General features: G+C 34.4%; 1 protein-coding gene across 1 annotated transcript in view; it reads right to left on the reverse strand.

Annotated features, from left to right (window-relative positions):
* Window positions 1-24,215, reverse strand: part of SCFD1 (sec1 family domain containing 1) — a 96,026-nt gene that overhangs the window by 35,443 nt on the left and 36,368 nt on the right. The window contains exons 12-15 of the mRNA XM_019754524.3: window positions 23,695-23,785; window positions 23,117-23,190; window positions 22,355-22,436; window positions 3,627-3,723 (exon numbers count right to left, since the gene is read on the reverse strand). Of these exons, the coding sequence (XP_019610083.3) occupies window positions 3,627-3,723; window positions 22,355-22,436; window positions 23,117-23,190; window positions 23,695-23,785 (344 nt within the window). The remainder of the gene's footprint in view (window positions 1-3,626; window positions 3,724-22,354; window positions 22,437-23,116; window positions 23,191-23,694; window positions 23,786-24,215) is intronic.

Raw genomic sequence — 24,215 nt, forward strand, 5'->3', positions numbered from 1 at the left:
CGGGATCCTATTAAGATGGAAAGGGGATGTTAGTAATAATGATGTAAGGACAGCTGGTAGGAACATGGGACTGTCCTGGGAAACCAGTCGTAGGCTCACTCTAGGTATTAGCTTATGAAGCCTTGCTGGCCCAAGGTCATTCTTCACAAATTGGGGTCATGTCCTAAATATATATGTTTCCTCTTGCTGAAGGGTATAGTTTTAGGTTGGTACAAAAGTAATTGCAGTTTTTGCAATTATTTTCAACCCTTTAAAGCGCAATTACTTTTGCACCAACCTAATACATAAGATTTGAGAAAATAATATATTTGTACTAAAACAAACACTGCTGTATTACATAGAATGTATTTTCAGATAAAATACAATTTTAAGATAACACATAATATTTCAAAGAAATTTCTTGCTTGCAGTAGGTGCTTTGAGTTACTACTCCTAATACCCAAAGCCCAAAACTGTCCAGAGAAACTCATTTATTCTCCCCTATGCTACTGGGTGTACTTTGGTGCACAGTGATAAAGGTCATAGGTTAACTGTTTCACTCCTCAACAAATAATATGCACTCTCACTTCAAATTGTGTCCTAATATTTAAGAACTCAGAATTGTTATATTTTATTATAGAATAAAAACTAGGATAATTTTTTTCAAAACATGACTGATAAATTATTGATTTTTTGGTATGATTTAGAATCTAAAAACCCATTCTCAAATTATCCTGACTCCCTACAGATGACAAAGAATGCAAATAAAGACCAGTGATCAGTTCTCCAAAGTTGTCATGTTTACAAATAAATATTATATCTTGGACATTTTGAATATTAGGTTCTGAGATTCAGGCTCTTGTTTAAATCCTAGGACAAAGGTTATATATATATATATATATAACCTTTGTATATATATTTGTTTTAGCAGATAATTAGCCTGGTCGGGTTCAGGCCAAAGTTCCTCCCACCTTCCTGTGGGTTGTGGCTCCATCACTGGCTCTACTTTCAAAACCTTTTGCAGTGCTACTGGGACCCATCTCACTGCCGGGTGGCCAATATGGGAACTGAGAGGTCGTCTAGCGCTTCACCTCAGTCTTTGCAATGCTGTTTAGGATCAGATTCACATATGTGCAGTTCAGGGGTGAACCCAGGAATTCATAAACAACTTTATTGGGTTGCTTTCCAAAGCTCCTTCCTCTCTGGAATCTCCCTGGTATATTTCCCAGTTCCCTTGGCTCTCTCTTTCTGGTGCTCCAGCTAAAAAGCTTTGGCTTTAGCCACTCTGCTCCATTGTGCATTTCCTGCAACTGTGATTAAGCAGCTAGAGGAAAAAGACAGAAAAAGCAGTAGGGCTTGCTCTAGGTAGGGTTTCCAGGCGGGAATCCCCGCCCGTTCTCAGGAATTTTTTTTGCTTTCCTGTTCCCGAATCCCGAGATATGAACTGTATTCTGTTCTCCATGATGAATCGTTTCCACAAAGTGACGGCCGATACTACCAACCACCTGGGTTCAAGGAGCTGGTTTTTCCGATTTCCCGACCAACTTTTCTCAGGATTCGGTAACGGAAAAGTGAAATAAATTCCTGAGAACAGGTGGGAATTCCCACCTGGAAACCCTAGCTCTAGGCTCTTGGGACCATGGCTCCTAAGAAAGGAGAGAAAGCGAGTTTAAGGGGCCCGTGGGTCCCTGCTGTTGCCTTTAATATCCTTAGCATCTAGGATAGCCTTTTCTAATAGTAGGCCCTTATTCTGCTTAAACAAGGAACCGTTCCCATTCTTCTTCAAGGAGAAACATTTTACAGTGTTAATAAATGCCCCCCAACTTCTGCTAAGGTTTTTAAGAGTCATACCATGGTAAGGGTTGTAGACGTTACAATGACATTCATCATAGGGGAACCAAACAGAAATTGTAAAAATGTATCCTTTATAACTGCAAGTACTCTAGAGCCTAGATAGCTACAACCGGGATCCTCTTGTTACACATAAGTTGCTACTGTAACTGCTCTCTCCTTTGTCTCTAATTGACAAATATATAGTGAAAACACTAAATCCACACTAATACTTCCAATTCCAATCCAACATTACAGGGGTTATTCTAGTTTTCTCCCTTTCCATGTTTATAACTTTCTTCTCTAACAATGGGAAACCAGGATCCTTTTATATCATGATATATTTACTGATTTAACCAGTCCCCTGTATGTAACAAGTATCCAGTCTTTGCTGCCATCCCCTTGCCTGCAGGGAAGCTTTCTCACTCCACTTGGCCTCTGATGCCCTACAATGGGCTTACCCAGACCCCTGGCCATATTTCTCTCCCCATGTGGGCTGAGTCTGGGTTGCTCCCGTTCAGCAATTTGTTAGAACGCTTACCCCCGTGCTCAAGTTTCCACATGTGGACACGCTGTTCACATCACTTTGACTTCAACACCTCATGACTGATCACCAACCCTCCCACTACCCCACCTGGATGCCTGTCTCATTCCGCTCAGGTTCCAACTTCTTGTTCTGGGTGAAGTGACACCAGACTTTGAGTTCGCATAAATGCCTGCTTTGCTCTGCCTTACTTAACATCATTAAAAAATAAAGTGGTTGAGAAAGTAAGGGGAAAGGAAAAAGAAAGGTTCTGTTTGCCTCTTCATAAGTACACTTATTTGCTTTAACTTTACTCAAAAGTTACTGTAAATGGACATATATATTTTGCATTTTTTTCATTGTAAAATGCAAACACCTTTAAAATTCTATGTTCTCACCACAAATCTAGCTTTTTTAAAAGTATGAGCAATACTTATAGCTTCTCAGAAGTTTTTAATGAACAGAACCTTTAATTACAAATAATGTGGATCTTTTTTATTACTTTCCAATTTGAAATAAAGTCTAAAGCTCGTATCAAAACTCGAACTCAAAATCAAACATCATTCAGCTGAAGAGCTTGTGTACAAAATATAAGATGAATAGGGCTTATGTGTTTTTTATTCATTTTGGAAAAAGAGCTGAGATTTGAACTGAAAACTATTCTGAAATGATCAATAAGTCTCTAAAGTTTAGAGATTTTTAGAAGTGAAAACCCTATGTAGATCCCACGATCATTATAACTGAAAGTAATAATTAGATTACATTTTCCAAGTATGAATAGTTTTAAGAAGATGGCATATACAAATATTTAGACAAATATAAAGTATAAAAGGATTAACTAAAGAGTTTCTTTAAAAGTGAATTCCCTAAGTGTTTAAAATTGAATTCAGTTTTAGATACTTCTTTTTTGGAAATTCTTTAGTGTTAAACCAAAGTAATTAGAAAGTGTATCACTTAGAGACACCTCTTTGAACATTATATCTTCAAATCTTCCTATCTTCAAATCTTCCTGGAACCAGCAGAAATTGAGCTTCAGATGTATCATTTTAAACAACTGAATATATAAAGTGCTTAAATATCATCAAAGAAAAGTTCAATGAAACAAAATGCAAATCATTTTTCCATTTTTCGAACTGCTGTGCTACAAACTTAACAGAAAATAGCTCATTTAATTTTCTCAATATTAGCATAGATTGTCAGAAAAACAATAATTCTATTCAGATTTTACTCAAATTGAAAATACTGGATTCATCAGATGTGAAACTTACATTAATCTCAAATTTATGGTACATACCATCAGGGTCTGATATTATATCTAGAAGAGATTTATCCAGAGTAGTCTTGCTCATTATTTTTTCTTCATATTCAAAATATACATCTAGTTTTCTTGCCTGTGTCAAAATAAATATTAGATTAGAATACCTCAAGTAATAAAAACATACTAAGAGTCTCTCAGCTTACAAGTTTCTATTTTCTATGATCAATTTTAAAAACAAATGTTCATTTCCTAATAGAATTTATTTTTAAGTTTTTTACTTTTGATCATGCACTTAATGTAAAAAACAAGACTGACTATTCTGTTTACTGTATTTGACTTATAAGTTCAAAATTAATACTGCATGTCACACTTATATTAGCAAAGATAAAAATCACGCAAATCTCAATTGTTGTATGAATTAGTAACTAGCATACAAATAACATGTATTCCATGCAAATTAATGGTTATGTTCTGGTTGTAGTGCACAAATTCACATATTTTCACCTAAACTGGACAGAAAGTGACCCTAATTATTATCAATAGTTTTTAAATAAAACTTTTCCTCATTAATATTCTCACTTAATACTTTGAAGTTTTAGATAATGAAAAAGTAGTCAAACTTAGCCTTTCTATATAACATCTTTTCTAATTTAAAATCTGTTGATTAAAATTATCCAAATTAAAATAACATGTTAGGATCCTCTAAAGTAAATAAAAAGTATTATTACCAAGTAGCTATTAAATTATGCTTCAGATAATACGGAAGAAAGAACATGCTTTTTATTGAAGGTGTTAACAATCTAAAGGGGAAGAGTAACCATTTATGAAATAAATTACAATACTTAGAGATATCAACAAAGAACCAAAATATAAATATAGCATATAAATATATTAAGCTAAGATGACAGAATGAAATAGGTAACCAATTGTAGAGGAGGAAGTGATGCATTTTGAGTTGAGTTTTGAAAGTAATTTGGAGATATGGAGAGGTAAGAGTTCATTTGAATTAAAGGGATCATACAAAGGCATAATCAGACTGGAGAAATCTGAAAGGTAGACTAAGGAGTGATTTTATACATGAGGCAAAAGGGAATCAGTCAGCATCTCTCAATCCCGCTCTCCCCCCCACCCCCACCCCCACCTCCACCCCCGCAATGGCACCAAGGCCAGAGTTTTAAATAGATGAAATATTCAGTTCAAAAATCCAAACAACATAAAAAGGTATGCATTGAGGCCTGTCCTCACCCCATCCTCTTCCACCCCTTCGCCCCCTATTCCTATGGATATTTACTTTATTTCTTCTATAGTTTTTCAGTTTCTCTATGCAAACAGAAGCAAATAGGGTCTATATCCTAATATCCCTCCATTTCCTGACACAAAATGTAATGTACTATGTTCTTCTGTCCTCTGCTTTCACTCAACAATATATCCCACATCAGTACATGGAGAACTTCCTTATCACTGAACTCTTAATAAGATTATAATAAACAATAAGAGTTTTCCTTTTTAGAAACTGTTTGGCCCTTCGTCGTCTTCAGACTCTCTATGATAGGAGCTATTTTAGCTCCTGTATAAATCTACTTTGAATACCAAAACAGATGAGGTAAAATCCAAGGAATGGAAAAATAGAATATTAAAAATGGATGAAAGAAACACAAAAGTGATCCTAGGAAAGAGACCATGGAAGTGGAAAAGAAGAGACAGATACTTAATAATTAACATGAGAATGGCTATGGAAAGCAAAGTAGTGAAACAAGTCCAAGACAACTCCTGAGGAACCAGGTGATGGCAGTACAAACTATGTTACCGTGACTATTAGATTGGGAAAGGCTAATTCTCTAGACTGAAGCCAGAAATGGAGGCGGGTAGGATGTGATAAAACAAGGTGTGAAGCTGACTTTCAGGCTCTCACAACATACTCCAGCCAACCTTTTCGGTTTTACCATAATACACTACGATCAGTTCCCTCTATAATTCACTGACTTTTCATTAAACATTGTGTATGGTTTTAATCCTCTAGGCTTAGACCCGGGATAGTCTTAGCTTTTTTAGAATTTATTCCTCCTCCATCACCTGCCTGGTGAATTCTACTTTTTCAAGTGGGACCAGCTTCTTTGCAACTCTTTCTTCAGTCTCTGTTCTTTCCCCTCCGTGCCCCTCCCCCAGTCTCCTTCTTGGCTGGAAGAACTTATTACTCTCTTACATGTGTACCAACAGCACTTTACACACCTCTCCATAATAACAATCATCACACTGTATTACTCTCTTTTGTTTACATGCTACCCTTCTAAATATGTAAACTCCCTAGCATGTGTCTGATTCATCGCTTCACTCTAAGAGTCTAATGTAGCACCTGGCTCATAACAAGTACTTGAAAAAGTATTTGTCCAATTTCTAAGCTAAGAGCAGGACATATACAGATCAAGCAGTCATCTTTGAGTCATGAAAGTAGGTTAATGAACTTCTAGAAGTGAAGAATGTAAAGAACCAAGTCTTTAGTGATTTAATATATAAAATTAAGTATGCTAAATGCCATAATGGAATCTAATCAAGTCTTTACTGATTTATGTAGGTATTTCCTGATTTATGTAGGTACAGACATTAAATTCATTTTGTTCTTCTTGATGTATTAACTTACACTTTAACTTCTAAGAAGCAATGGAAACAAAATCCAAAAGCAGCTTAGTTTGATTGCTAGTGGGTAGGGAGTTTCTTTTGGAGGTGATGAAAATGTTCTAAAATTACATTATGGGTGTGGTTGCACAACTCTGTGAATATACTAAAAAACACTAAATTGTACATTTTAAATAGCTGAATTACATGGTATGTGAATTATACCTCAATAAAGCAGTTAAACAAAAGTAATTTAGCATTTCAATATGCAGATTGGGAGGGAGTCCCGTGAAGGAGGGAAAGGAGTAGAGATTTTCTAACCTGCACAAGAGAACTAGTATCTGTTCAGCAACTATTATGTACAAGGCACTTTACTTATAGCTATGGCTTTCAAATGTTTTTAAATAGAGACCCTCAGGACCCTCTTTCTCAAACCAAATCTTCTGAAGAACCCTAAACATAAAATAGATACAAGTGACCCATTAAATGTTTCTACAGAGCTCTAGGGTATCAGAGAACACTGTTTTAAAACTACTTAGATTATCTCATTTTAATTCTCCAAATAACACTATGACCTAGAAATTATTAGTCCTCTTTTAAAGATGAAGAAATGGACACACAGAAACATAGATTTATTCAAGGTTACCAGAGTAGAAGTAGTAGAGAGTTGAGACTCAAATCCAGGTCAGACTCCAATGTACACCACAGACAAAGAGTAGGGAAAATTACATTTTCCTCAAGTACAATTTATTGCTTCCTTTGTACATGCTTTATGAAAGAAAGTATATTTGTCAATTAGTACATATTTTGTTATTTTTGGTAATACACATAATTTATATATTTGTGGCAAAAGGGTATTTTGGCTAGAGACACAATATCTATAGATCCTGTCTCAATTTCTTGAAATAAGGGATAATACTAAGAGAAACAACTTCTGTGATCCCAAAGATTATTTGTATACCGTGTGATTTCAAAGGATAATACAAATTGGATAACAAGAGCTACATGGAAAACAAATTAAAAATATAAAACAAAGTAACAAAGTCAAGATAAACAGATTTCTGGTAGCTTCAATAAATATCAAGAATAAACCAATAAGAAGGAAATTTTATAAAAATCCCAAAGGACTATGCATGGAATATAAATTATATCTAGTGAATATAAATTCTGAGAGCAATGAATTTCTCAAAAAAATCCTTGTAGAAGAGCTTTCTAAGGGGTATTCTTATTTTTTTTTTTTAATTCTAGTGTTTTTCTCCAAATTTCAAAGTTATCAGTGGACAATCAGGCTGACATTTTTCACTCTTCAGTATACTGTCCCAACATTTATATCAAATTAACATTTAATATATATATACACACACACACATACAGTTTTTTTTGACTGGTGACAGCTTACTGAGTTTGAAAAGAACAAAAGCAGTACTCTTAAAAACCAGCTGTCCCTTCCCTTACAATAACAGAAAATTCTTAAGTCATCTGGAATGTACAAGTACAGTTGACCTTTGAACAACAGGGGTTTGATTGTGTGGGTCCACTTATACGCAGAGTTTTTTCAATAAGTATACAGTTGGCCCTCCATACTCCCGGGTGTCACATCCATGGATTCAACCAACCACGGACCGAAAATGTTATTTTTGATTTTGACTCGGGATGGACGGTGCCCCTAACCCTCAAGTTGTACAAGGATCAACTGCAGTAATACAAATTTTGCCTTTTGAAAATCACTACCGAGGAACGTTTGTCCTATGACCCACACCAGACATAAATGAATTCTCTTTTAACAACTGAGGGCTATTTTTCCTTCTCTTTACTGTTCCTCTTTCCATTCTAGCTATAGACACCACCATTCTGGGACTCCCTACTCACTGTTAGCTACAACTCTCATTTTTCACCTCAGTCAATGATTGAGTCAATACTGCAGTTGTATTTCTTGGCCTTCCCTCTTTTCCAAGCCCCAATTCCATCCCCTAATGCTAGTCAGCAGTGAAAGTAAAGGCAAGAACATATGAGTTATACTTCTTTTTACTATGAAGAATCCAAATATCCTCTCCCCCTACTTCTCATGGAGTGAGAGGGGATGATGATAAACCCTTCTCTGTTGCAACACAATATTAGGAATATTCCACATTATGAATTTAAATATAGGGTTTGCAGGACAGGGACCTATCACACAATATCTACAGGAAAGTACATCCTAGGCTAAAATGAACTTAGAACTATACCTTTAGGATATAACCTATACCTAAGTTGAAGATCATTTATACCCTAGCCTTTCTTGTCATTTCGTTTTGCCTCATATGTTTAGTTCCCATCATTTTTGGTCAGGGCTGTATATGTATATTACATCCTCCAGGTGGGCAGCACCCATATGCTGTATTATAATAGTCTGTGGTGTGTATTATATCACTAGAGTATAAACTTCTTACAACTACTTGTTATTATTGAATGCCTTGTGCCCTGCAAGATGAATAGAATTCTCCAAAACTCAGTTGCTTTTTATAACAAAATAGCATGTTAATATACTTTCAGTTATTTTGGTGTGAATTTTGTTGCATTTTATACTGGTGGGTTTGAATGGGTCTGCCAACATGAAAAATTATGTTGCACAAAAACCCCAGATGATCCATGAAATTATATTTGAAGGTGTTCTATAACACAGGTGGCTAAAAATATTTACTTTGGGGCACTTGCTCATACGTCAGAGTGACTTAGAAATCCTGAATAAAATTCATCCTTATACCTCGACCTCACTTCTGTGAGGAGATGGAACAGTGCACTGGTACGAAACCTGGTTAGGATTTTTAACTTCTACAACAGACTATCAACCTTACTATTTGGTTATCTCATTTCCAAATATACGCAGTTTTCTCTCAACCAAAACCACTGAACTTCTAGCATTCTAGGCCCAAATCAGAATGTGTAACCTCAACTTCTCTCCTATCTAATTCCTTATCAAAAGCCCAACTGAAAAAAGTGATAATGTATTACCGAATGTGCAATTCTTTAATTCTTTCCACTTTAGATACTGAAAGTCTATAAACTTAGACCTTACTATCTTGGTAACTTATAAAACTGCCCTCATTTAATTATATTTTAATATTATACCTTTGACTTTCATTAACGTTGCCATATGAAATCCATGACTGTAACTGATATTAAAATACTGCATCACCACATCACTTAGTTTACTTTAGATAATGCCTGACATGAGCAGTGTCTTTTGTAAAATAATGCTAAGGAACATTTTACTTAAAATTAAAAACCAAACTCTCCTTTCTGATAAGAAGTTTGTTTTTTGTGCTTTTTTTTAAACGTAATCACCACTCTCTCTCTTTTTAAATCTTGGTTGACAGAAACTTCAAGGCCAAATTTGAGAATTACCATTACAATTATATAGCAACTATTCTGAGTTTCTCTTTCATTATTTTTGTCATATGTGCTATTTAAGGAAATTGCCTCAAACCTATTTTAGAATAAGGAAACAACTTTAATCTATAAATTTATCCTATATATTGACTCCTACTAAAAAAATATTTAAATTCTGACTACAATGATCTATGTAATAAAAAATTTAGAATGTACATAAAGTGGTCTTTATAGATGACAAATATTAAAAATACAAATATTAGCAACCTTATTAAAAGCAAATACCGAAAAACTGCTTTATCTGTATTTTTGGGGAAAAATAGAGGTTTACATGGCACTTGTTAACTATTATAAGTTTTATTTTACCATGACTCTCAGAAGCATTTAGTTTTAATTTATACTACCAATGTGTTGAACTCCTAAAAGATACACCCAGGAAAAGAAGAGCAAATTAAATCCAAAGTAAGCAGAAGAAAAGAAATAATAAAAATCAGAGCAGAAATCAATGAAATTAAAAATAAGAAATCAATACAGAGAAAAAAAATCACTGGAACCATGAGCTGGTTCTTTGAAAAGATCAATAAAATTGATAAATCTCTAGCTAGGTTAATTAAAAAAGGAGGGAACACAAATAACTAGTATCGGAAGTCAAAGAGGGGCCATCACTACTGGTTCCATGATATCATAAACCAACTCCTTGAAAGACACAATCTACACAATCTCACTAAAGGAGAAACATAATTTGAATGGGCCTATACTTATTAAAGAAATTTATCAATAATGAATAATTTTGTAAAACAGAAAGCATCAGATCTAGATGGGCTGACTAGTGAAGTCTAACAAGCATTTAAGGAAGGAATTATACCAATTCTCTATAATGTCTACCTGAAAATAGAATGCAAATGAGAAATTAGATGCTTTTCTGCTAAGATCAGGAACAAAGCAAGGATGCCCCCTCTTACACTCCTATTCAACATTATACTGGAAGCCCTCACTAACACAATAAACATAAAACAAAATAAAAGGTATACACATTGGGAATGAAGAAATAAAACTGTCTTTGTTTGCAGAAGACACAATTGTAAATGTAGGAAATTCCAAAGAAACAACACAAAATTTCTGGAACTAATAAACTACTATTGCAAGCTTACAAGATACAAGCTTAATATACAAAAGCTGAAGGCTACATCAGGAAAAAGGTTAAGGACTTTTCACATTTTTCATGAACACCATAGCTAATGCAGTAAGACAAGAAAAGGAAATAAACAGAATATAGCATGAAAAAAAAAAAAGAAAAAACTGTCTTTGTTCACAGAAGACATGCTTGTCTATATAGAAAACCCCAAAGAAACAATAAAAAGCTCCAGAAACTAATAATTACAACAAAGTTGCAGAATGCAAGGTTAATATATAAAAGTCAACTGTTTTCCAATATACTAAGCTATGAACAATAAAATGAAAAGAACAATACTATTTCCATTAGTACTCAAAACATAAATAAATGAAATAGTTATAAATCTAACAAAATATGTACAAAATCTATATGAAAAAAAACAACAAATTTCTGATGAGAGAAATCACGGAATAAATAAATGGAGACATTCCATGTTCACAAGCAGAACACTCAATATTGTCAAGATGTCAGTTCTTCCCAACTTGATCTTCAGATTCAATTCAATCAAAATCCCAACAATTTATTTTGTGGATACTGACAAACTGATTCTAAGGTATATATGGAGATATGAAATACCCAGAACAGCCAACATAATATACAAAGAGGAAAAAGAAAAGGAAGACTGACAATACCTGATTTTTAAGACTTAGAATAAAGCTACAGTAATTAAGATCATGTGGTACTGGCCAAAAAGTAGACAAATATATCAACGGAGGAGAAAGAATGCAGAAATTGACCCACACAAATAAAGTCAAATATCTTTGACAGGAAAGGAAATGCAATTCAATGGAGAAAAGACAGACTTTTCAAAAAATGGTGTTGGAACAACTGGACATCTACATGCAAATATATATTTATATATCTATATCTAGACAGACCCTACAACTTTCACAAAAATTAACTAAAACTGGATGATAAACTTAAATGTAAAATGCAAAACTATAAAACTCCTAGAAGATAACTTAAGAGAAAATTTAGATGACCTTGGGAATAGTGATGACTTTTTAGATACAACACCAAAGGCACAATCCATGAAAAAAATAATCAATAAACTGGATTTAATTAAAATTAAAAGCTTCTGTTCTGTGAAAGACATTGTCAAGAGAATAAGACTAGCCATAGATGGGGAGAAAATATTTGTGAAAGACACAGATGTGTCTTTTGTAGTTCCAGAAAAATACAAAGAACTCTTAAAACTCAACAATAACCCGATTTAAAAAAATGGGCCAAAGACCTGAATAGACATCTCACCAAAGAAGATTCAGATGGCAAGTAAGCATATGAGAAGATGCTCCACATCATATGTCATTAGAGATTTGCAAACTAAAACAACGAGATACCTATACGCACCTATTAGAATAGCTGAAATCCAACACAGACACCACCAAAGGCTAGCAAGGATGTGGAGCAACGGGAACTTGCGTTCATTCCTGGTGGGACTGCAATGGTACAGCTACGTTGGAAGACACTTTGGCAGCTGGCAGTTTGCTACAAATCTAAACATACTATTACCATATGATTCAGCAATCACCCTCTTTGGTATTTAGCCAACACAGTTGAAAACTAATATCCACCCAAAAACCTTCACAGGAATATTTATAGCACCTTTAGTCCTTACTACCAAAAATTTGGAAGCAACCAACATATCCTTCTATAGCTGAATGGATAAACAAACTTAGGTACATCCAGACAATGGAATATTAGCCAGCAATACAAAGAAGTGAGCTATCAAGCCATGAAAAGACATGGATGGATCTTAAATACACATTATTAAGTGAAAAGAGCCAATCTAAAAAGGCTAAACACTATATTATTCTGACTCTATGACATTCCGGAGAGACAATACTGTGGAGACAGTAAAAAGATCAGTGGTTGTCAGGGATTCGGAGGAAGGGAAATAGGAATGCAGATGGGGCACAGGTGATTCTTAGGACAGTGAAACGATTCTGTATGACACTGTAATATGGATACATGTCTTTACACATTTGTCAAAACCCATGGAATGTATATAACACAAAGAGTGAACCCTAATGAAAACTATTAGAACCCTAATGAAAACAACAGCATTCCATTTATTTTAGTTACTAATATATTAATATTGGCTTACCAATTTTAACAAAAGTACCACACTAATGCAAGATGTTAATAATAGGGAAACTGGGGGTGGGTGAGTAAGGGGGTATATGGAAATTCTCTGTACTTTTCACACATTTTTCTGCAAAAGTAAAACTGCTCTAAAAAATAAACTCTATTTAAAAAAAACAAAATCCAAAAAAGGCATGCATATAATGGAAAACAAAAGAAGGGTCACATTTAATAGAGTGTCTGTTGCAAAATCTTGTGAAATTTAGTGTAGCTTTGAATAATTATCTTTCACTTACTTCTTCATAGGTATTATATAAAATGACTCAAAAGAAAAGAATTTAGAGATGATTTTGCACGTTTCAAAATATACATATACAAGTCTAACATTTAAAATGAATACATTTTATATATATATACATATATTTGTGTGTGTGTATATATATATACGTGCATATATATGTGTATACATATACATATACATATACATATATATATATATTTGTTTGTGTATATTAATGTTTGCTATCACAGTCAGTATGAAATCCTGGCATGAAATTTGATTCTTGAGGTACTTATCAATACTTCAACATAATTGACATTTAAAAAAAACAATCCATTGTTTTAAAAAGTGTACTTGTTTTATGAAACTTAATTTAAAAGTTGACCACTAAATTTTCATTGCCTATTTAAGCATTCATGGACATAACAGACCAGACTCACTGAATATTTTTTAAGTGAACGAAGCATATTGAATGATCAAATATTTTAATAAGACAATTGGGGTTCCCTACTTCCCGTTATTCTTTTGTTTAAATTACTTCTGATTCTATGGTTGCTCCAAAGAGATTACAAAAGACCAGAACCATTCTCAATGAATTTCTGGTGGATATGGTGGAGCACGGGACTTAAAAGTCAAAAGCCAAAGTTCAACTTCAGGCTCTAGCAGTTGGATTTAAGCCAAGTATTCAGTACCTCTGAGATTCATTTTCCTCTGCAGAATGGGGGAACATATCTATTATGTTAAATTACCCGACATAAGTGCACAAAAAAGTTTGTTCTTCCTTTAAAATGAAAAAAAAACACAAACCATATCATGTGTTCAGATTCTTCAGTTTAGGATTATGATCTGATGATGCTATATTTGATCATACAATATGTGTGAAGTATAAAGTACTCTATAAGGCACTGTAGTAAAATCAAGTTCATTTACATAGCATCTTAAAATGTATGTTATTTTTAAGGTGCTTTAGCATTCATATAATCAGGGTGTAAATAGTTTCCCTCAGATTAAAATAAGAACCACCCACAGAATTGTACATTGTAGGTAATCAATAATTATATAGAAAAGTAAGCAACAATGGCTATCGGAAGGAGTCAAGTAAAAAAATGCAAAATTCTTTAAGACATTTCTTTAAATGAGACACTCTTGGCTTCACCTGATAAACTGATTTGGACTGAACACGAATAACAATGATAAATGGCATGGGAAAAAGACAGCAAGATAAAATACAAAAAGTTCCAAGTTTGAGTTCCAACCCTGCCATTAACTAGAAAACATTTAACCTGCTTTGGAGGTTAACAGAGGGGTGTCTTGGTTCCTTCATTTATTAAATAAGACTATTTCACAAAGTATGTTCTCCAGGATGCTACTTCTCAGAGTTGGTTATAAAGAAGTATTCCCCAAAAGTGTTTCAAAGTCAAAAGAATTTGAGAAATACTTGTGAAATAAGGTTTTCACACATATGACTTCCAGACTTTATATATTATACTGTATTGTGACCCTCCAAGAAGAGAATACAGCAAATTTTATTTCTAACCTTATCTGACCAAAGAAAAACATCTTACTAATTTGTGGAATCTACTTAGGATTCCACAAAGGATTCTAGCTTGAAAGTCTTAAGTTTCAGAGGAAGTTCATGAAGAACTATGGAAAATGAGGGCCAGAGAATAGGGGAAGTTTTTAAGGGTTACGTTTGGCCTTGACATTCTAGTCTGATTTATAACCCCGGCTTCTCACTCTTCCTATTTGGCTATTCTTCCTATTCTATGTGCTGTCATTATAAGCTACCTCAAGTTCTGTAGAGCAAAGCAAGGTATAATAGTGAGAAATTTATTATGAAGTAGGAATGCATCTATCCTCTTAGTGTAAACATTTTATTCTTCATGTCAGTTTGTTTCTACTCTCTGCATTTATCTTATTGCATAAGGGAAAAATCTGTAACAATCTCCTGGAATCTCCTGGGCTTACCTATTTACAAATTACGTAGCATATTCCATTTCTTGCTATTCTAGGTCACTTCAAACCCAAAGCCAAAACTTCACATTACCAAAATTAATCTTTGGCTTTCTCAATGACTTAAACAAAACTCTATTTTTTAAATCTATAAAATGAGATTTAAAATAGATGAACACTAAGCTTTGTTTGAAATTTTCCATTTTGTTGAAGAGTAACTGCCATACAACACACAGAATTTGAAATCATGAACACAATCCCGATAGAGAACATATCATTCGTCACCCAGAAGTTTTCTTACTGTAATGTTTCCCTGTTGGTCTCCAACACTCCTCTCCCTGTCCTGAGGCAAACACTGATCTACTTTGTCACTAAAGACCAGCTACATTTTTGCAAATTTTATGTAAATGCAATGATAGATTTTGTACTTTTTTTTTAATGTGGCTTCTTTCACTCTGCAATTATTTTGGGATTCATCCATATTATTGCATATATCAATAGTACTTTTCTTTTTGTTGCTGAATAGTATTCTACTGTATGAATATACCATGATTCGTTTATTCAATTCGCCTGTTGATAGACAATTGGATTGTTTACAGATTTTGGCTAATAGAAGGACGCTGCTATGAACATTTGTGCACAGTGAACATATGCTTTCATTTATTTTGGATAAATACCTAGGAGTGCAATGGCTGGGGGATTCAAAATATTTAATATTTTAAAAAACTGTTTCTCAGAGTGGATGTACCATTTGACATTTCTACCATCAGTATGACAGTTCTAGTTCTTGTGCATCCTTGACAAAGGTTGGCATGATCAATCTTTTTATTTTTAGACATTTTAATAGATGTGTAGTGGTATCTCATTGTGGTTTAGTTTGCATTTTTCTAATGACTGTTGAACTTATTTGTCATCTGTATATTTTTTCAGTCGAGTCTCTGTTCAAATATTTTGGCCATTTCTTAAATTGGGTTGTTTATTTTCTTATTGGATTTTGAGAAGTCTTTATTTCTTTGAATTTAACCTTTATGAATCTATTAAACTGGATCTTGCTAAATTACAGTGCTTCATCTTCACAAAAGCAGATGGCAGAGAAGCAAGAGGAAAGAACTACAGTAAGGTAATTTCACACTTTTTTTTGGAGAGGTGGAGTACTCTCCAGAAATTCAGTGTGTGAAAAGCTCTTCAGTGAGTTCCACTCACTCAAGAGCTTGTCGTAAGAAAAACTTCTTTAAATTCTGATACTGATTAATCTTATTTGGGATGAGAAGAGGTAGGAGATAGTGACAGCCTGTCCATTGAGGACTTCCTCCTACTGAATATACGAAGATTTGCCTTGAAGAAAAAACACCAAGGTCATAAGAACATTCACTTGGTACATGGAGATCATTTTAAATAGATCAGCCAAAATCCAGCCAGAGAAATGTTCTGATTCCTAGTATAGTACAATTTCTTTCCTACTGTGTTCAGGAGAGTAGGGATCAGTTAATCAGTTAGTTAATATAAAGGATAATCAAAAAGGATCTGTTGTATAAGACGAGGTCGAGCAATTAAATTTGTGAAATTGTAACAATGTTGCTAATCTTTTTTGATATCAGAGGGATTATTCATTATGAATTTGGACCAATTGGACTGACAGTTAACCACGTTTACTATTTGGAAGTGCTAAAAAGGCTGCGTGAAAAAGTTAGACGACCTGAACTTTTCACCACCAATTCATGGCTCTTGCATCACATCAATGCACCAGCTCACTGTCTGTGAGGGAGTTTTTCGCCAGTAAATAACTAACTGTTTTGGAACACCCTCCCTACTCACCTGATCTGGCCCCCAGTGATTTCTTTCTTTACCTGAAGATAAAGGAAATACTGAAAGGAAGACATTTTGATGACATTCAGGACATTAGGGTAATAGGACAACGGCTCTGATGGCCATTCCAGAAAAAGTTCCAAAATTGCTTTGAAGGGTGGACTAGGCACTGGTGTCGGTGCATAGCTTCCCAAGGGGAGTACTTCTAAGGTGACTGTAGTGATATTCAGCAATAAGGTATGTAGCACTTTTTCTAGGATGAGTTCATGAACTTAATTGTCAGACCTTGTGTATATGTTTTAAACAGCATCTTTTCATTTAAGACCTAAAATGTACAATTGTCTGCCAATCTTGATGTAGGTCCTAGACCTTTTCTTTGGAGAACAGAGGTTCACTGAAATTTTTTTTCTTTTTTGCATAAAGCACAACTATAATGGATCACCTAAGATTTCCAGTTTCAGTTTCTTTGAAGTGGAACAAAGATGTGTAGACATTTGTAAAGCAATTTTAGTATTTTTTGAAATTTTGCAATCTTTTCGTTTAAGCAATAATTAAATCACCATCTTTATTGAGTCTAAGTTGTGTAACTTAGTTTTATAGAAACAGTCCTCTTTTCCTACTCATACAATTGATACAAGCAGATTGGAATCAAATACAAATAATTTTCTCTGGTAAGCAAAAATTTCAACGTGAGGAACATACTAGCTGCCAGTGGTCAGTACGTCGTGTGGCGGGTAGCCACTGTGTTTTACAGAGGGGATAAAGGGCATCGGTTAATTTGGTGTGTTGACTAGAGGAGCTCAATTAAGAGAATTTCTACTTTATTTTGAAAGCTTATCTTCTCCAAAGAATAAAGAAGTTGAGTCAAAGACCAATTAGCTGCCTGGAGGAGGGGCTGTGGTTAACAGCTAGCACTGCTAACACGGCTAACGCTCGCTCAGAGTGTAGACCTGAGGCTGTACATGCTTGCTTTAGGTCTTTAGGTCTTCATGATGTCTTTAGGTCTAATTCAGCACCTCTCAACTTCCTTCATAAGCAGCGGCAAAACAAAAATGAGGATTCAGCACCAATGAAGACTCGACACACCACAGCTTATTAACAGCTTGTTCTTTACTGGCTCTCAGGCGATGAGGCATTCTGATGTGACAGCCTTTCCTCTCCAGGGGAGCACTGAGTGAAAGCATATGATGCCATCTCTCTCTCACACTACGCCTTACATGTAGTTATCGGTTCCTTTCCTTAAGAGTACTTAATTCAGTTTGACTATGCAGGTGAAATAACAATAGTTAAAATAAATTAAAATTTGTCTACAAATATTTAAGTAATCCCAGAAGGCATCCCCGATAATCAGCAAGTAGGGAAAGTCATATTTGTATTAGAAATAAAAGAACTGCTAAAGAAAAGTTTTAATAGGTATGGGTTACTCAAATAAAAATGAGGATTCAACAAATTACTCCTTAATCTGTTAAACCCAAAGTTAACTATCCAAACCACTAAAATACTCAGAATATTCCATAAACCTGAGTGATAATATTTGCTAAAGTTGTTGCAAACTGGTGTGCTAGTTTTAACTTGCTGGATAACTGCCAAGACTTCTAAAGAAATTAATTTCTTCTAGTATTCTGCTTCAGAAAATTATCTAAGAAAATGTAGGAAGTGGCTATAATCTAAACATGACAAAAGGAGAAATATGCAAAACTGCAATAAAGATAAATTCCAAGAGAAGCATTCTGAGATCTCCCCATAAAGTCATAATATCCTTGCTAATAAAAATTTTTTTTTACTGCTTTCATGAATAAATGTTTACAAATAAGTAAAGCTTAGATGATCAATAAATTCTGGTGAAAACAGCAAGAGATCATGGAAAAAAATACTTCTTTAATTAATATTAACATTATAACCAGAGAGAGATGGTATTACATAATAACGGTACAAATAAACATGCCATTTAAAAGTAAATATTATGAAGTTACGAATTTAATAATTATGGAAAAACGATAAGGAGAAATTTTACAAATAGGTGTAATGAGAAATAATGGGAGCTTATATGTTAGTTTTGACAGGGAGAAGCAGAACTCAGAGATGGTCAACATTACAAGAGGGCTCTTCCCAGAAAACATTCCAATTTTTCTATACTAACATAATTTCTTACATTAGGATAACTCTTGAGTATGTGATTTATTAAATACAACTATAATTTATATGTAAACACTTAGAATAAACATGCTCCTTTATCAATATTAAAAACCTACTGATATTAACTGGGTTTCTTAGAACGAATCAAAGAGGAATAGTATGTCCTATTAATGACATTATTTTCCCTCTGTAAATGACTGTACTTTAAGGCACAGTTTCTTTAAATCAGATCCTATTAGGAAAAAGTGTCTTCCTTGAGTTACAGCAAAAAAAACTATTCCAGGGAAGGCCGGATGGCTCAGTTGGTTAGAGCATTAGCTCTGAGCAACAGGGTTGCCCATTCGATTCCGACATGGGCCAGTGAGCTGCACCCTCCGCAACTAGATTGAAGATAATGAGCTGCTGCTGAGCTTCCAGAGGGGTGGCCGGATGGCTCAGCTGGTTAGAGCGCAAGCTCTTAACAACAAGGTTGCCGGTTTGACTCCCCCATGGGATGGTGAGCTGTGCCCCCTGCAACTATGATTGAAAACGGCGACTGGACTTGGAGCTGAGCTGCGCCCTCCATGACTAAGATTGAAGGGCAACAACTTCACTTAGAGCTGATGGGTCCTGGGAAAAACACACTGTTCCACAATAAGGTCCTGGAAACACACACTGTCTTCCTTTCCCAATAAAATCTTAAAAAACAAGCAAACAAAAAAAATCTACTCCAAAATGTGCATGTTTCATATAAAATTGCTTAACACCTCGAATGATAAAGATGCTGTGCCAGACATTTAGCCCTGGAAGAAACAACATTTTTTTTCTAAAGAGAGCCAAATGACCAGGTCTTTAAAGCAGAATTGTTTGGGTCAGGCATGGTGGCAGATTAAAGCATCTCAGACAGAGGGCCTCTGTTAGCAACAACTGAGCATCGTAAAGAATTTCATAAGTAAATTTTGCCTTAAAAAAACACCCTTTTCCCCCCTAGGCAGCTACAACAGGCGCCTTCCAGTTCCACACTGACTTCCAGAACTCACCCATCCCTCATGGTCCTCAGTGCATTCTGCATTTAAAACATAAATCACATCATGTCATTTACCTCCAGTGACTGCCCATCATACTTCAATTCCCATTTCTCGCTACATGACAGTCTATCACTCTTTCCGTCACCAAAACCATACTAGTCTTCTAGGTCCTTAAACACACCGCCTTGTTCCTGTATGAAGGAAGGCCTTTACACTTCTTAGTCCTTCCTGGAACGCTTGGCTCTGCGATTTTCACGAACTGGCTCCTTCTTATGATTCAGGTCTCAACTCAAACATCACCTCAATCGAAGGTGATTCTCTAACCACTTACTCCTGACCACTTAAGAGTAGCCCTCTCAGCCATTCTCTATCATCTCACATCACCCTGTTTTTGTTGTTTTCACATCACCTAATGCCTGAAGTATCTTGTTTTCTAATTTGTTTACTTTACTGCCACTACAATTAGTTCCAAGGGAATAGAGAACTTATCTGTCTTGTTTACTACAGAATCTACAGAATTGGGCATAACACAATACACACAGAGCCACTCAATAAACATGACTGAATAATTACTTTAACCAGAATTTTCTCAAACAATAAACTCTAGTCTCTGACCTGGAGTATACTCATACACGTGTAGCACGATAATGTTTGTAAAGTTTTATGAACAGGATGAAACTGTGCGCTTTCCATAATTAGTTACTTTGGGTTACACAACTCAGTATAGTAGTAGTTGCTGAGCTTGGCATTTTCCTGGTTTTATAGCTGTGAGAACTGAAGTCACAAAGTGTAAGAATTAATAAACTTTTAATAAAAAATGTGAACAAAAACCCTCTATGAATCAAGGGAATCCACAGAACAGCTTAAATCTCAAAGCACACATAGTACTATTAACAACTGTCATAACTTGTTACAATTTTTTAATTGTCTATGTACTTGAATGTAGCACCTAGCATCCTGCCAGGCAAACAGCGAGTACTCAAAAATGTTTGCTGAATGGGTCATAAGATCATTATTACATAATTATAGTTAAAAAACTAGAAACTTTTAGAAACTAAAATTTGTTTTAAGTGCAATACATTTTTAAAAACTTTTTCTATTAGAGTCACAGTCTTTGCCTTGTAAGCAAAGCCTTTTCTCTCCTCCTGAAGGAAATTCCTTATATAGATAGCTCTCTGTTGTATTTTACCTGGTTTTATAAGTAAAGCTTAGATGATCAATAAATTCTGGATATTTTATTATTAATGGATATTTTATATATATATATTATCTTCACAGGAGACAAAAACCTCAGGTAAACAGATCTGAGCAATCTCTTCCTACTTTACAGAGATGCTACGTATAGAAGGGAAAACATCAGCAACAGAATCCCCTATAGACTGAACAATTATGTTTCTAATCCTGTAGGTACATGAAAATGGCAAGTATTACTATCAAGATGTGGAAGAAAAGAGAAAATTAGGTTGTCAGCTTAATAGAAATTATGCAGGTTTAAATTCCATGCTGCACAATGCTCATTGTCTATCGATACGAGCTCCTTTCTAATGCTCCATGACTTTTTAAATCATTAAAAAAGAAAACCGTTTAAGTCCCTTTTCCTTAAATCCAAGGTGTCAACATCTTTGACAGGCAGCAAGCATATTCAGCTTTTTTACGCTGCCTTTGGAAATATATCGTATTAACTAAATAAAAAGTAGGACTCAGTAATAACCACATCCTCAAGCTGTCACCGGAATTCAGCTCCATGTCCAGAGAATAAATAACTGTAGAATAGCGAAGGGCTGATTAAGTCAAGCTAATATGAGACAATCATGAATAAAGTAATAAAAAAAAGAACTACGATAACAACTGATAGATGATCTAATGTATTTGTTTCAAAATCAGTAAATAGGAGAGAGTAAGAAGCTTTAATGCTAACAGACTCATCTAAAACTAAAAAAGTTCGAACCAATTTACATAATGAAATGATGTTATTAATGGATATTTTGTATAGTACTATAGTCAAATGGATGTCTACATCTGTGTTACTGACGGTTAGATACAGGTCTACTGAAACAGGATATGGGTACAGGAAGTATCAAGGCAGTGCGACATCACAGAAATACCACAGATTCTAACTTCTGTATACTGAAGGTGTGACCTTGGGCAAATCATTCATCCTTCTGGATTATTAAGTTTCCTCACTTGTAAAAAATGAAGGCAGTAATGCTGCCCTCAATAATTATACCTCATAATGTTACAGCGAGAGCTCAATGAGATAATGAATATGAAAGCATCTTACAAAGTATAAAACCCTACATAAACAGAACTTGTACTGTGGGGGGATAAAAGTTAAATTTACCTTTATATGTTCTAAAACAGCAGTGGCAACATTTGTATGGAGATCAATAAGTCTTTTTTTTTCAAGGAGTTCTGGCAAAGAACTACAATATCAAAAAATTGAAGATCAACCATTAAATTTTCTAAGAAAATGATACAGACCTTAACAAAACCCACACCTCAGTGTTACCTCTGAGGAAACTTAGAATAGTAAAATAGTAACTAAATGACAAGTTAAACTGTCTATTAACTGAATTTAATCTGGAGGCTTGAACACATACCGTATTTACTACTTTAATACAGGTGAAATGCTTCTTAGTTATTGTTCTATCATTTCACTTTCAGGTTCTAAAATTTGGAGGTTTAGGATAAAATCAGATTAATGGAAATATGATTGTGCCTATATTTCTAAAACACATTTCCTCTCTCCTTGATGGTATTTAAAGAATCCAAAAGAAACTGCTTAACCATTACTTAATAAAATAATAGCAGCAATGATAACTTTAGCAACAACTTGCATTACGTTATCACCAACACTATTTTCTTAGTAAAATTACCTGCATTATACAGTTCTCCAACAAGTGAAATAAGCAAATGATCTGCTATATAAAGAGGGAACTTAATTTTACCTGAACATGTTAAAAACACAATTTAGTTCTTTAATCTTAAAGGTATATGCTATTATCTACTATTTCCTATTATTAAAAATATTAACCAATTTGTTAACCTTCTAAATAAATCTTGTCAACAGAAACACTTCAAAGAGGATATACTGCTTACATACCTAACAGCTGATGTTAGCTTGGCAGTATTGTCTGAAAGCATACTGATGGCTCCTTCATCTTCCCCTTCCAGTCCCTGGGAAGAAAAAAAGTGTCCAATAACTACTCAAAAATCCCAAGCCCAAGCATAAAAATCAATATATTTCTAAGATCACTCGTAAACAGTAAGATTAACAATTCTTTTCCTTTAAGGAATAAATGTCTGCATTTCGACAGTTACAGAAAAGTTCTAGCCACCAAATGCCTAATAAATGATTGGATGACTACAAAAAGGACCAGCTTGCATTTTCAGATGAAGAATAGGTCCAGATACTTGCCACAGGTCACATAGTAATAAGAGACGCAGCACTGGAACATGTATTTCTAAAATGAAGCCACATTATACATTTTTTTCAAGTTCTTTAAACAATTTTTGCTCTACTCAGTATTTGGTTTTCTTAAAAAGATATTTTATATAAGTTGTTTTTTGTTTTAAAGCAATGAACGGCCTTGAATTTTTAGGGGAGGGAAAAGAAACCCCTTTCTTCCTCCAGATGTCTCTCTGCTTCCTATAATTCTTAGAAAGCAAACAGAACCTTACCATAATGCTTTTAAGTCGTTTAACCTCATCTTCCTGCGCTCTGTAAGATTCTAGTTCTTGCTGAACTGATTCTGCAACTTCTGGGAATGGACTGAAACAGTATTGTACAAAAAGAACTATGAGTATGACATTAAAAGAGATTTCAAAAAATTTTTGAAATATATAGTGAGGATATATCATTATTATAAATGTACTGTTTGGATTTGAATATTATATATATATATATATATATATATATATATATATATATATATATATATGCAGACAACATGTAGAATAAATACAACTACATAGCCTTGTAATATTTATTTACTTACAGTTGACCCTTGAACAACTCAGGTTTGAAATGCATGGGTCCACTTATATGTGGATTTTCTTTTTTTTTAAATTAATACAGTTGGCCCTTAGTATCCAGGGGTTTCACATCTGTAGATCCAAGCAACTGAAAATCAAAAACAGTATTTTCACATTCGCAACAGTGGTTGGTTAAATCTGGAGATCCAAAGAACCCACTGCAGTTA

The sequence above is a fragment of the Rhinolophus sinicus genome, chromosome 3, assembly GCF_057876585.1.
Source record: "Rhinolophus sinicus isolate RSI-liver-muscle chromosome 3, RSI-T2T, whole genome shotgun sequence".
NCBI lineage: Eukaryota > Metazoa > Chordata > Mammalia > Chiroptera > Rhinolophidae > Rhinolophus > Rhinolophus sinicus.